The 14,224-nt window shown below is 46.6% G+C and overlaps 1 protein-coding gene across 1 annotated transcript; it reads left to right on the forward strand.

Moving 5' to 3' along the window:
• Positions 1-493: 493 nt before the first annotated feature.
• On the forward strand, positions 494-2,324 carry LOC123082773 (uncharacterized). Its single transcript, XM_044505024.1, has 2 exons — positions 494-1,846; positions 1,933-2,324. The coding sequence occupies exon 1, from the start codon at positions 583-585 to the stop codon at positions 1,288-1,290; it is 708 nt and encodes a 235-aa protein (XP_044360959.1). The 5' UTR covers positions 494-582; the 3' UTR covers positions 1,291-1,846; positions 1,933-2,324.
• The last annotated feature ends 11,900 nt before the right edge of the window (positions 2,325-14,224 follow it).

Consider the following 14,224-nt stretch of genomic DNA (forward strand, 5'->3'; position numbering starts at 1 on the left):
TGTTCTCTATGAGCCCCACCCGTTAGTTTATATAGATCGGGGGGGGGGGGGGGGGGGGCTAGGGCTAATTGTGTTTTTTTTTGTCTTCATGCACTGGAGAACATTTTCCCTTCAATTTTTTTTGCTATGTGAGTGATTTCTATGTTGCCTTGGCAAAAAAAATGTCATGGCATTATAGTATTTCCATCATGGCAATTCTTATTTTTTATTAGATTTTTAATTTGTTGGATCATTTTATCATTAAAAACATATTAAATCTTGTTGGCATATTTTTCTCATGTAGGCACCTTTTTATTTTGTACTCATTTTTTAGGGGGTTTTGTTTTGTACTAGTTGAGCAGTGACAATTTTCTGTAGGCCTTTCTTTTTATAGGGTTTATTATCATGCTATAATTTTCTGTGGTTATTTATTTTTGCTTTTCATTTGAGGGGTCACCAAGTGTTCGTACAGAAGCCCAACAGGAAAACCCGAGGCCCACCGAGCTGAACGGTGCCCTGTCGAACCCTAACCCCCAAAATCCAAATCCCGATCGGCCGAACCCTAACCCCCACCGCCCAAATCCGCAATCCCGGACGGCGACGATGGCCGCCGGCAACCCCCGCCTCCCCAACTTCATCCTCCTCGACGCGGCCACCCGCATCAGCGATCTCCGCAACGGAACCGCCACCGCGTGGGCCTTGACGACGGCGGGCCTCACCATACAGGTCTCCTTGGTGGTGGCCGCGCCGCCGCGCCTCTCCCACTTCTGCGTCTGCTGCCCCGGCCGCGACGCGACCGCCTTCGCGGACGCGCCCAGGGTCGTCTGCTCCACGGGGGACCACGCCCTCATCCGGGCCGGCTTCACCACCGGCGACTCTCCGCAGCACTTCATCTACCGGGCCAGGGGCCCCGACGGCCGGCCGTCGCTTGACCTGATCCCGGACTTGATTGATTATTACTCCCGGAAAGAGATTTTGAGTCTGCCCCTCGGGTTCGTCTCCAGCCGCGACCACTTGGTCATAGCGGCTCTGAGCTACGGGCCGACGGACTTGCAGTACTATCTCCACACCCTCAGCTCCGAGCCGCGGTCCACCTGGTCCAAGAAGCTGCTGCAGGTGGAGCTCCCCCATGGATTATCCAAGAAACCGTTTGTGATCGATCACAGCAAGGTGATTGCCCTTGGAGGCGGGCTGCTGGGATGGGTCGATCTCTGGGAGGGCATCCTGATCTGCGACGTGCTTGACCCTGGGACGGCCCCGTTGCGCTTGGTGCCGATGCCCAAGCTGCTGCCCAGCAACAGACAACTCTGACCAGCAATCTTTGGCACGGGCGGTTCGGGACGTCACCTTCAGCCGTGGCTACATCAGATGCGTCGAACTTGAGGAGCTGGTAGAACTCAGAGTCAGAACTGTGCCGCCTCTTCCTGACCCCTCGGACATGGATGAGCTCCAAGACTCGGAATGCACCATCGATCCGCCCCAGGAGGATGGGGAAGAATATGTTACGTTGGTTGGAGGCTCATCACATGGTACAGGGCATTGACTTGGAACTGTTGGCGCAAGGGGATCATGGTTCATTCCGATGAGCTCGGTACTGTCTCCTTGCCTCAGCTAGGAGGTAGTGCCTGTGGTTTAAAACTGCCACTCAAGGACCTGAGAGTAGCTGCTCCTATTCTGCACAGCGACGGTGATGCTGTTTACCTCGCGTCCGCGCTGCATGAGCGGGACCCAACTGCATGGATTGTCGCTGTTGACACTAGGAGGAAATCGGTGGAAGAGCTTATGCCATACTCTGCAAAGGGGCTGTATCTTTACGATCCGACCTACATTCCATATGTGCTGACCGAATATCTGAATGATAAAGCAGGTAACTATATATGCTGTCACTGTTATCATATCTATTGAGTAGCCAGTGCTCATGTATCTAATGGTTTTCCGCTCTTTGTGTACTAGATGGAGCTCAGGTACAGACGCAAAATGCTTGTCATCACACTCCACGAAACTTTGATGGGTCCGAGAAGAAGCGGCAGCGACTTTCACATACAGAATATGAAGTCTGAAATGTTGATGATTTCATATACAAAATGCTCATGGACTTCGAGGATTAGTGAAAGCTTCAGATTTCTTGTTTGAGTAACTATCAAACTAGAAGATACAGTTTAGTAATCTTCAATTCATGAGTAAGTTTGGTAGCGTGAGTTACTCTATTTTGAGCCAGAATCGCTATAATCAGTCATGAAGTTTCATCATTTGTTGGCTTTTAGATTGATTGAAACTGTTAATTTCATTGTCAAATTCTTAGGCAGGGAACAGCCACATTGATTATTAATACTTTAGTTTGTTCATTGGCTTTCCTTTATATTTCTTTGTTACGTTTGAGCATAGTTTAATGGTTAAGCTTTCTTTGGGATGCCTTTTGGTCTTTGAACTCTGATATAATCCGTCTAATCCATGCATGCTGCACTTACACGTTTTTCTAGCTTAATTACCTCTTTTTTTTTCTGACAATAAACATGTAATTTTATATTCATCCAATGTGTGCTAAGAGTTCTCCTGCACAACTTATCCTTTTCATAGAATGATCTACAGGTAACACAAAGATGGGGTTGCATGACCTGGTAAGTTGAGTCAGCTGGGTGGTTTTGTACTGGGCAGTGCTGACATCGTAGGAGGATGCTACTAACAATGGGGATTAATTCTGACATTAATTCTGTGTCAACATTTTATTTTCAAAGTTGTGGGGAAGAATATGCTCGTTCTTTTCCTTGTAGCCCAGCAAAACGCAATCATGCCACTGCTGTCTTTGGTGACGCTGATTCTTCTACAGTCTTGGTTGAGTAGTTTGATTTTGCGACATGGACCTGCTTTTGTACTATCTTGTAAACTGGGATCAGCAGTACTCATGTAAATTTTGTTGTGTGCAAAATAATATAGTGGTGTTGCTATGATGAACTGTTGTGCAGTCCAACTACAATTGTTGTGATGAACTCTTGTTGTGGTAAACATCTCATTTTTATTCTTATTGTCTAATACTCTAATTGTACAAAGCTTACCCCTGCCTATCTAACAACAATTTTATGTGTGAGAGAATGTAGGGGATTGGTATGGGAGGGAATGTGGAGAATTGTTGAGGTATCGCTTAGCTAGGGGTGGAGTGGTTGTGGATCGAGTTCGGTTTTCAAGCCGGTACTCAGTGCGTTGTAAACTGACCTTTTTTGTACTTTGTTTCCCTAAATAAATGAACACGCAAAGCTTTTTTTTGTTTGAAAATAAATTAGTTTTTTGCAACGTTGTCAAGTTCAGACTTCGTTATCCGAACATGTTTAATTCATGTTTTTATGATTTAGCCCCTTCTATTTAGTTTATTACTCCCTCCGTCTAAAGCTAGTACAAAGTCGAGTCACTTATTTTGGGACGGAGGGAGTACTATTACCCTTGTTTACATAAACATGTGATAATCCAATAAAGGTATTGTCTGATGAGTTTGTAGGCTAATTGCTAACTTTTTCATCTGACTAACAGAAAACTACAAAAATTGACGAAAATCACAGTGTGCATCGTGAAGGGATCTGTACTCCATCGTTCTTTTCCTTTTCCAGCAATGGGGATTATTGTAGCCCAGCAGAACGCAATCATCTTTTGATGGTGTCACTGGTGTATGCTGCCGCAGCCTTCATTGCCTTTGGTGATGCTGATTCTTCTTTCTTTGAGTAGTTTGTTTTTGGGACAGGGACGTGCTTTTTTTGGTTAGTTCCTGGGAGTGTTTACCTGTTAGTCTCGAACTTCTAGTGTTAATGTTTCTTTGAGAGTATGCTGTTAGCTTTGCACTATCTTGGATCAGCAGTGCTCATGTAAACTCTGTTGTGTTCAAAATAACAGTGGTGTTGCTATGATGAACTGTTGTGCGGTCCAACTACAATTGCTGTGATGAACTCTTGTTGTTGTGAGGTCCTCAAGTTGAAGTCATGTGCTCGGGGCTGCCCTCTACCAATGACTCTAGAAATGGTTGTGAATGATTTCCTCCTTCAGTTTGTGGTCCGTGACCCAACCATTGTTCCTTTGCAGATCGTGGATGTGATTCTTTCTTCGTCTCGCATTGACACGTAGGTGGAAAAACTTAGTGTTGGCATCCTCCTCTTTTATATTATCAATGCGAGCACACTGCTTCTTTATTACTCTCTCCATAACAGCAAGTCTAAGATGCTTTGCTTGAGACACGCACGTGCATGTAGATCTTGCTCATCGGCAAAATGGGCTAAAGATTCCCGAGCGATGTTAAAGAGAGACGGATGGAGGTGCAATTCTGCCTTTGAGAAGAGGCCTCTACTCTATTTGGCAAGGACGCTCCCGTATGCTTGAGCTTATGAAACAGGTTTTGAGACGGACGACTCTGCACGCCAGGATGGCGCCTGCCAAGACGTTGGGACAAGGTCAGAGAATCTTGGAAGGGAAAAAAAAAATCTCAAACTTGAAGCTTGTTGGTCTCTTCAGGCCCCTATTGTTGGTGACGAGGAGAGGGCAGTGGTCGGATAATGAAGTGGAAATTGCATGAAGCACATGAGAATCAATATGCATGTTTTACTCGGCATTACAGAAGTAGGAGTCAAGCTTGCACATCATAGGGTTTGCCTGCTCATTGCCCCAATTAAGTGAAGCGGTGATTTTGTAAACGGATCTCTTTGAGCTCGCAAGTGTCCAGGGTGGTCTCAAAATGGTTGATTCTACTTTTGTTCACATTTCTCTTAATTTTTGTCTTAAGCGCGGTATATTAGATCGAAGTCTCACAGAGCTAGCAGAAGTCAATGATGGTGATGTCGGAGATGCAGATAAAATTTTCATACCAAAGCATGAGAATACCACCACGAGTCCTATTAGCCACCATTGCGTGGAAGTACGAAGGCAGTTGAGTTACCAAGAGCCCAAGACCACGCACTAAATCAAACGTGTGGCCTGGCTAGCCGGGGTTGGGCCGATCGAGTTGACCTGGGCCAGCCAGATGAGATCGTTAGAGAAGGACGGCTTGACGAAAAGAAGAGATGAAGAGATCAATTGTTCCAGCGATTCGTGTGAACAAATACGAGATCGACCCAGACATGGAGAGATCGATCGTTCCGTTTGGCTGTGATCCGTCCGGTGGGAAAAAAACTTCGATCAAGGCTTGACGAAAGAGGACAGATTACGAGATCAGGGGACACTGCTGTTTTTTAGATATAAGTAGATAGGAGAGATTTCAAAAATAAATATTATGTTAATTAACTACTCCCTCAGTCTTCGACAAGTATTTTCGGACAGAGAGAGTATTTTCTAATTAATTAATTAGTTAATTAATTAATAGAGACGGTGATTATTATTTTTAGATTGGTGATGAGTTTGAGCACGAAGGGAATAAGGATCATATAAAAAAAAATCCAATTAGGTCCGAACTGGGCCGTCTAATTAGAGAAGAAGGGAGGGAGAGGGAACAAACCCCAAAAAACCCCGACCCCGTCCGCCCGTCCGAAGGAAGACGAACCCAAACCCCAAATCGCCAACCTCGATCCATCGATCGGCCAAACCCTAACCCCGACCGCACAAATCCCCAATCCCGGCCGGCGACGATGGCCGACGGCAACCCCTGTTTCCCCGACTTCGCCCTCCTCGACCCGATCACCTGCATCAGCGACCTCCGCAACGGAACCACCGCGTGGGCCTTACCACGGCGGGCCTCACCATTCAGGTCTCCTTGGCGGCGGCCGCCCCGCCGCGCCTCTCCCACTTCTGCGTCTGCTGCCCCGGCTGCGACAAGACCACCTTCGACGACGCCCCCGACGTCTTCTGCACCGCGGGGGACCACGCTCTCATCCGGGTCGGCTTCACCGCCAGCGACTCGACGGAGCACTTCATCTACCGGGCCAGGGGGCCCGACGGCCGGCCGTCGCTTGACCTGCTCCCGGACTTCGATGATTATTCCGACGCGGAGAGTCTGCTGCTGCCCTACGGTTTCGTCTCCCACCGCAAAAAGCACCTGGTCATTGCGGCCCTGAGCGACGGACCGAGACCGACGGACTGGGAGTACTATCTCCACACCCGCAGCACCGAGCCGCATTCCACGTGGTCCAAGAAGCTGCTGCGGGTGGAGTTCCCCCGTGGAGCAGCCAGGAAATCGGCTATGAACGATCCCGTAAAGGTGATTGCACTTGGAGGTGGGCTGCGAGGTTGGGTCAATCTCATGGAGGGCATCCTGATTTGCGACGTGCTCGATCCCGGGGTGGCCGCGCTGCGCTTCGTCCCGATGCCCAAGCTGCTGTCCAGCAACAATCAACTCTACGACAATGAATCTCGCGAGGGCGATTCGTGACGTCACCTTCAGCCGTGGCTACATCAGGTGCGTCGAGTTTGAGGAGCTGGTAGAACACAAACCTATGCCGGCTGTTCCTGATCCCTGGGACATGGATGAGCTCCAAGACTCGGAATCGGCCGATGATCCGCCCGAGGAGGAGGAGGAAGATGTTATCGTTGGTTGGAGCCGTGGGAGAGCTTTGTTCTGTAGAGGAAGTCTATCTTTACGATCCGAGCTACATTCCATATGTGCTTACCGAATATTATCTAGATGATAGATCAGGTATATACTATCACTGCTATCATATCTAGTGAGTTGCAAGTGCTAATGAATCTAGTCTAATGGTTTTCTGCTCTTTGTGTACTAGGTGGAGCTCAGGCACATACGCTAAATGCTTGTCATCCCACCCCACAAAACTTAGATGGGTCCAAAAAGAAGAGGCAGCGACTTTCACAAACAGAAGAAGTGTTGATAATACAAGTCATGCATGGACTTTTGAGGATCAGTGACGCCGCTTGTTCTGCTGTGTCTGCCGTGGAAACACACACATACATATACATGCATATCTCCAACACCAGCGTGGAGCCCGGAAGAGTCGAGGAAGCACCTCAAGCAGGCTGGTGTGTTCGGGCATCATCAGACTGCAATAGTGCTCAAGTATGTCCCTACAGGCAGCTATATTAAATCCATAGACACGTGCTAGCTATATATGTGAACTTTGATTGACTGAAAGAACACTTGATTTGATTTAGATGATCACCTGAACCACACTCCTTGGTATGTACCCAACAGTTTCAGGTTAGTGAAGAGGAATTTGGGCTGAGGATTCCTTCCTCTTTTGTTTGAATTTTCTGTAGCATATATCAGCTTACTACAAGAGTAAGGATCAAAAATAGCTTCAGTGTGTGCCAGCAAGCGACAACAGATTCCTTCCTCTAATTGACACTCAAACAAAATTTTAGGTGTAAGAATCGCCAGATTACTTTTGTTTGACTTTTATGTTGGATGTACATCTGAATGTTCAGTTGCAGGCTCAAATCTAAAAATGTCGATGAAAAAGGTTATTGGCTTTTGGATTTTTATTTTTGCATTCAACATCTTCTGAAATTCATTTTGTTTTGCTACAAATATAAAGGTCAGGCTTCACTGCACCATCGCAAAAAAAAGGGCTTCACTGCTCCATAGATGCAACGTTTTCGTTTCTCTTGGCAGATTTGGTGCATATTAAAAAAAATATTGCATGGATGGGTTTGGAATGTTGTTTTATGTGTATTTTTCACATACGGCCTGAATAGCATGGCGACAATGTTGCGTGCATAGAAAAAACTAATGATGCCTCACGAAGAATTTTTGTTGAATCAACTTGCCAACATATTGATTTGTATCGAGGGGCTCAACATGAAAAAGGAAAATCCAGCACAAAGTAATATCTTGTTTTCTTCAACTCAACAGCATCAAACAAAAGCAACGAGAGGTCCCATCTTAAAAAAATCAATGAAAAATCATCTGCATACCTCAACGAGAAATGAAAAGGTAACATATATGGCATAAGGAGATATACAAAGGGTCACTAGTAGAAAACAGGGCTATGGTCCAGGCCGGCTCAGCCCATTAGTCCCGGTTCAGTCTAGAACCGGGACCAATGTGGGCATTGGTCCCGGTTCGTGAGCCCAAGGGGCCGGCCGGGCCACGTGGGCCATTGGTCCCGGTTCGTCTGGACCTTTTGGTCCCGGTTGGTGGGACGAACCGGGACCAATGGGCCTCGCTCCTGGCCCACCACCATTGGTCCCGGTTGGTGGCTTGAACCGGGACCAAAGGCTTCCCTTTAGTCCCGGTTCATGTCATCAACCGGGACCAATGAGGTGCCTATATATACCCCCTCGCGCAAGAGCAGAGCACAGTGCTTTGTTTTTTCTGGCCGAGGGGGAGAGGGCTTTGTGGTGCTCTAGCTCACCTCCTATGCACATGAGGTGTTCGATGGAATGCCCGAGCCACACTACTTAAGCTTTCTCCTCTCGAAGCTCGACCTCCAAGCTCCATTTTCCTTGAGATTTGTCTAGATTTAGCGGTCCGTCACGCCCCGTCCCCGTCTTCACCGCCGTCGATCACCCGCGCCGATCTCATCACCGACACCACCATGGTGAGCCTCTTGTTCTTATCTTCTTTCTGAAAGGAAAAATATTCTTACTTGTATGTTTAGATAGATACTTGTATCATTTTCTTACATTTATTATTGCATCTTATATAGTGCGATGGTTTTGGTATCCGCCCCCGTCGGCCCTCGTCCTGTCTATGATTCGGATTTGGTATGTATATTATCTTTATAACTATTGGTTCATTTATTGTTTATGAAAATTATGCCGACCAACGTGACATAGATTTTATTTATCTAGGATGTATGTGAATCGGAAATGCCAACCGACCCTATTGTCGAGAGGTTAAATTTAGTTGAAGAAGAAAACAATTCGTTGAAGGAAAAAATAAAAAAATTGAGGAGGAGAAGATGATATTGGAGTTGCATGTTGCGGATGTCGTCGATGATCACAAGATCAAGATGGATGCAATGCGCTTGAAGATTAGATAGATTGGAAAATATGCCATTCATACCGAGGCTTGGTATCATTATGCCGTTGGATCAATTGTTACCTTGGTTGCGATTATGATCGCATTTGTTTTCGCATTGAAATGTTTTACATAGTTTCAATGTATGGTTTAATTAATTAGATGCTCTGGAGAGCTATATGTTATTAGATGAAAACTATGTATGCACTTTGGTTTTAATGTGATGATGAACTTCTATTAATTTGGACACTTAATTATATATAATGCACGCAGATGAATCGGCAATGGATGTACGGTGACAGACACACCCGCGAGTACATTAAGGGCGTGCATGAGTTTCTCGATGCGGCTGAGGCAAACAAGCAGAATGGTTTTATGTGTTGTCCATGCACTGAATGTGGGAATACGAGGTCTTACTCTAACCGGAAAATCCTTCACTCCCACCTGCTTTATAAGGGTTTCATACCACACTATAATGTTTGGACGAGGCACGGAGAAATAGGGGTTATGATGGAAGACGGCGAAGAAGAAGACTACGATGACAACTATGTGCCCCTTGAATACGGTGATGCTGCAACGGGGGGAGCTGGTGAAGATCAAGAGGAACCAGACGATGTGCCCAATGATGCTGCAACGGGTGAAGCTGCTGAAGATCAAGAGGAACCAGACGATGTGCCCGATGATGATGATCTCCGCCGGGTCATTGTCGATGCAAGGACGCAATGCATTAGTCAAAAGGAGAAGCTGAAGTTCGATCGCATGTTAGAGGATCACAAAAAAGGGTTATACCCCAATTGCGAAGATGACAACACAAAGCTCGGTACCGTACTGGAATTGCTGCAGTGGAAGGCAGAGAATGCTGTGGCTGACAAAAGATTTGAGAAGCTACTGAAAATATTGAAGAAGAAGCTTCCAAAGGATAACGAATTACCCGACAGTACATACGCAGCAAAGAAGGTCGTATGCCCTCTAGGATTGGAGGTGGAGAAGATACATGCATGCCCTAATGACTGCATCCTCTACCGCGGTGCATACAAGGATCTGAACGCATGCCCGATATGCGGTGCGTTGCGGTATAAGATCAGACGAGATGACCCTGGTGATGTTGACAGCGAGCCCCTCAGGAAGAGGGTTCCTGCGAAGGTGATGTGGTATGCTCCTATAATACCACGGTTGAAACGTCTGTTCAAAAACGAAGAGCATGCCAAGTTGATGCGATGGCACAGTGAGAACCGAAAGAAAGATGGGAAGTTGAGAGCACCCGCTGACGGGTCGCAGTGGAAAAAAATCGAGAGAAAGTACTGGGATGAGTTTGCAAAGGACTCAAGGAATGTATGGTTTGAATTAAGCGCGGATGACATTAATCCTTTCGGGGAGCAGAGCAGCAATCACAGCACCTGGCCCGTGACTCTATGTATGTATAACCTTCCTCCTTGGATGTGCATGAAGCGGAAGTTCATTATGATGCCAGTTCTCATCCAAGGCCCTAAGCAACCCGGCAACGAAATTGATGTGTATCTAAGGTCATTAGTTGAAGAACTTTTATAGCTGTGGAATGGAAATGGTGTACGTACGTGGGATGAGCACAGACAGGAGGAATTTAACCTTAAGGCGTTGCTGTTCGTGACCATCAACGATTGGCCCGCTCTCAGTAACCTTTCAGGACAGACAAACAAAGGATACCACGCATGCACGCACTGTTTAGAGGACACTGAAAGTATATACCTGGACAAATGCAGGAAGAATGTGTACCTGGGCCGTCGTCGATTTCTTCCGACCAACCATCAATGTCGAAAGAAAGGCAAGCATTTCAAAGGCGAGGCAGATCACCGGAAGAAGCCCGCCATGCGCACCGGTGATCACGTGCTTGCTATAGTCAATGATTTACACTACGTAATCTTTGGAAAGGGTCCCGGTGGACTAGCTGTTCCGAATGACGCTGAGGGACACGCACCCATGTGGAAGAAGAAATCTATATTTTGGGACCTACCCTACTGGAAAGACCTAGATGTCCGCTCCTCAATCGACGTGATGCACGTGACGAAGAACCTTTGCGTGAACCTGCTAGGCTTCTTGGGCGTGTATGGGAAGACAAAAGATACACCTGAGGCACGGGAGGACCTGCAACGTTTGCACGAAAAAGACGGCATGCCTCCGAAGCAGTATAAAGGTCCTGCCAGCTACGCTCTTACGAAAGAAGAGAAATAAATCTTTTTTGAATGCCTGCTCAGTATGAAGGTCACGACTGGCTTCTCGTCGAATATAAAGGGAATAATAAATATGCCAGAGAAAAAGTTTCAGAACCTAAAGTCTCATGACTGCCACGTGATTATGACGCAACTGCTTCCGGTTGCATTGAGGGGGCTTCTACCGGAAAACGTCCAATTAGCCATTGTGAAGCTATGTGCATTCCTCAATGCAGTCTCTCAGAAGGTGATCGATCCAGAAATCGTACCAAGGCTAAGGAGTGATGTGGCACAATGTCTTGTCAGTTTCGAGCTGGTGTTCCCACCATCCTTCTTCAATATCATGACGCACGTCCTAGTTCATCCAGTCGACGAGATTGTCATCCTGGGGCCCATATTTCTACACAATATGTTCCCCTTTGAGAGGTTCATGGGAGTCCTAAAGAAATATGTCCGTAACCGCGCTAGGCCAGAAGGAAGCATCTCCACGGGCCATCAAACAGAGGATGTTATCGGGTTTTGTGTTGACTTCATTCCTGGCCTTAACAAGATAGGTCTCCCTAAATCGCGGTATGAGGGGAGACTGACTGGAAAAGACACTCTTGGAAGAGACTCAATAATATGCAGGGACGAATATTCTTGGTCTCAAGCACACTACACAGTTCTACAGAACTCTACCTTGGTGACCCCGTATGTCGATGAACACAAGAACAGTCTGCGCTTCAAACACCCGGAGCAGTGCGACGACTGGATTACATGTGAACACATCAGGACTTTCAGCAGTTGGTTGGAAACACGTCTCAGAGGTGACAACACTGTTTGTGATGAGTTGTATTTGTTGTCCAGGGGACCATCTTTTTATAGTAAAGTTATTCATAAACTAGTGATTCACAAATTTTTTTAAAAATTCAAATTTAAACTATTCAAAATTTAAAACTAATGGCACTAACAGAAAGTTTATAATTTTTGTGACCTAAAATCAAAAAGAAATCACTAAAAAACTATAAGTATTTAGTTGTAAGTATAAATAAAAAATAAATAGAAAAAAAATTCTATTTTTCTAGTAAAGTTATTCATAAACTAGTGATTCACACAAATTTTTAAAAATTCAAATTTAAACTATTCAAAATTTAAAACTAATGGCACTAACAGAAAGTTTATAATTTTTGTGACCTAAAAGGAAAAAGAAATCACTAAAAAACTGTAAGTATTTAGTTGTAAGTAGAAATAAAAAAAATAAAAAACCAAAAAAATGTAGAAATAAAAAAGAAAAAACCAAAAAAAATGCCTCCTACTGGGCCTCCACGGCCTGAATACGACTAGAAACCCTACATGGGCCAGGATTCAGGCCCGCAGAAGGCCCAATAGGCCCACAGGCAGTAGCAAGTTTAGGCCCGAAAGCCTGCATTAGAGAGGAGCTCGAATGGGGAGGCACACCCGCGCTTATAAACCAGTGCCGGCGCCCTTCAGCTAGCAATGTGGGACTAAACTTTTGGGCGCGGGGCAGCAAAGGTCATTGGTCCCGGTTGGCAGCACCAACCGGGACTAAAGGGGGCATTGGTCCCGGTTCGTGGCACCAACCGTGACCAATGCCCCCCTTTAGTCCCGGTTGGTGCCACCAACCGGGACCAAAGGCCGCCGCTTCCCGCCCTTTCGGCTGCTGAAAATTGGCCTTTGGTCCCGGTTCGTGGCACCAACCGGGACCAAAGAGGGGCATTAGTCCCGGTTGGTGTCACGAACCGGGACCATTGCTCTGGCTATATAAGCCAACACTTGTGAAATTTTGGCCAACCGCTCCCATTCGCCCCCAGGCCGTTCGTCGTCGTCGTCGCCGCCCCGAGCCCGTCGTCGCCCCGCGCCGTCGTCCCGCGCCCGCCGCGCGCCGCCCCGAGCCCGTCGTCGCCCCGCGCCGCCCCTTCCCTGACCCCGTCGTTGTCGCCGTCGCCCCGCGCCCGCCGCCGTCGCCCCGCCCCGTCCCCGAGCCCGTCGTCGACCCCGTCGTCGGCCCGCCCCGTCCTCGAGCCCGCCCCGCCCCGTCCCCGCGCCGTCGCCCCGCCCCGTCCCCGAGCCCGTCGTCGCCCCGCCCCGTCCCCGAGCCCGCCCCGCCCGCGCCCGCCGCGCGCCGCCCCTTCCCTGACCCCGTCATCGTCGCCGCGCGCGCCGCCCCTTCCCCAACCCCGTCGCCGTCGCCCTGACCACACGCCGCCACTTTCGGTCCGGCCGCCGGCGCCCTTTTTATCACTGATTTTAGGTTGATGATATGATGATGTTGATGATATGATGATGTTTTTTTTCTGTTGATGATATGATGATGTTTTTTTTCATATATTTATTTTTTCATATATGTACTATTTTTTTAAGTTGTTAGTAGATATCAATTTTAGGTTAGTGCATTTTATCACTGATTTTAGGTTAGTTGATCGATTTAGTGCATTTTATGTTTGTTGCATTTTAGGTTAGTGCATTTTATGTTAGTGGAGAGGAAGAAGGAGAAGACGAGGAGAGGAAGAAAAGGAAGAGGAGAAGAAGAAAGGAATAGAGGAGAAGAAGAAAAAATAGAATTTTTTTCTATTCTCCTCTATTCCTTTCTTCTTCTCCTCTTTTTTTTCATCTTTTTTTTCTTCGATCTTCTCCCCCTCCCGATAGGAAAGTTTTATATAGAAAGTTACAATTTTAGAAGAGTTTTATATATGCAAAAAAGTTACAATTTTAGAAAAAGAAGGATAGGAAAGAAGAAAATAAGAAGAGGAAAGAAAGAAGAAGAGGAGAGGAAAATAAGAGGAGAAATAAATAAGAAGAAGAAAAAAGAAGAAAAAGAAGAGGAGAAGAAGAAAGCAAAAATCTTCTTCTTCTTCTTCTTCTTCTTCTTCTTCTTCTTCTTCTTCCAGGGTCGTCGAGGGTTCGAGGGGTCGAGGATCGCCGAGGGGTCGAGAGAGGTTTCCTAGTGTCAAGTATTGAAGAAATCCATGCCTTCATCATTAGCCGGAAGTAATCAGGGCATGTTGGTACGAAGTTCTGCAAAGTTGTTCTAGAATGGAGTCCCGGATAGAATAATCCGCCTTTTGGTACGAATTCAGCAAAGGCCTTCCAAATAGTGATATTCGGAAGGCTCTTTCTGAACTTTGTACCAAAAAGCGAATTATCCTATCTGGGACTCCGTTCCAGAACAACTTTGAAG

The sequence above is a fragment of the Triticum aestivum genome, chromosome 4A (genome assembly GCF_018294505.1).
Source record: "Triticum aestivum cultivar Chinese Spring chromosome 4A, IWGSC CS RefSeq v2.1, whole genome shotgun sequence".
In the NCBI taxonomy this organism is placed as follows: Eukaryota; Viridiplantae; Streptophyta; class Magnoliopsida; order Poales; family Poaceae; genus Triticum; species Triticum aestivum.

Excerpts from the sequence above, each read along its gene's own strand:
- LOC123082773 (XM_044505024.1), top strand. The coding sequence starts at position 583 with ATGGCCGCCGGCAACCCCCGCCTCCCCAACTTCATCCTCCTCGACGCG.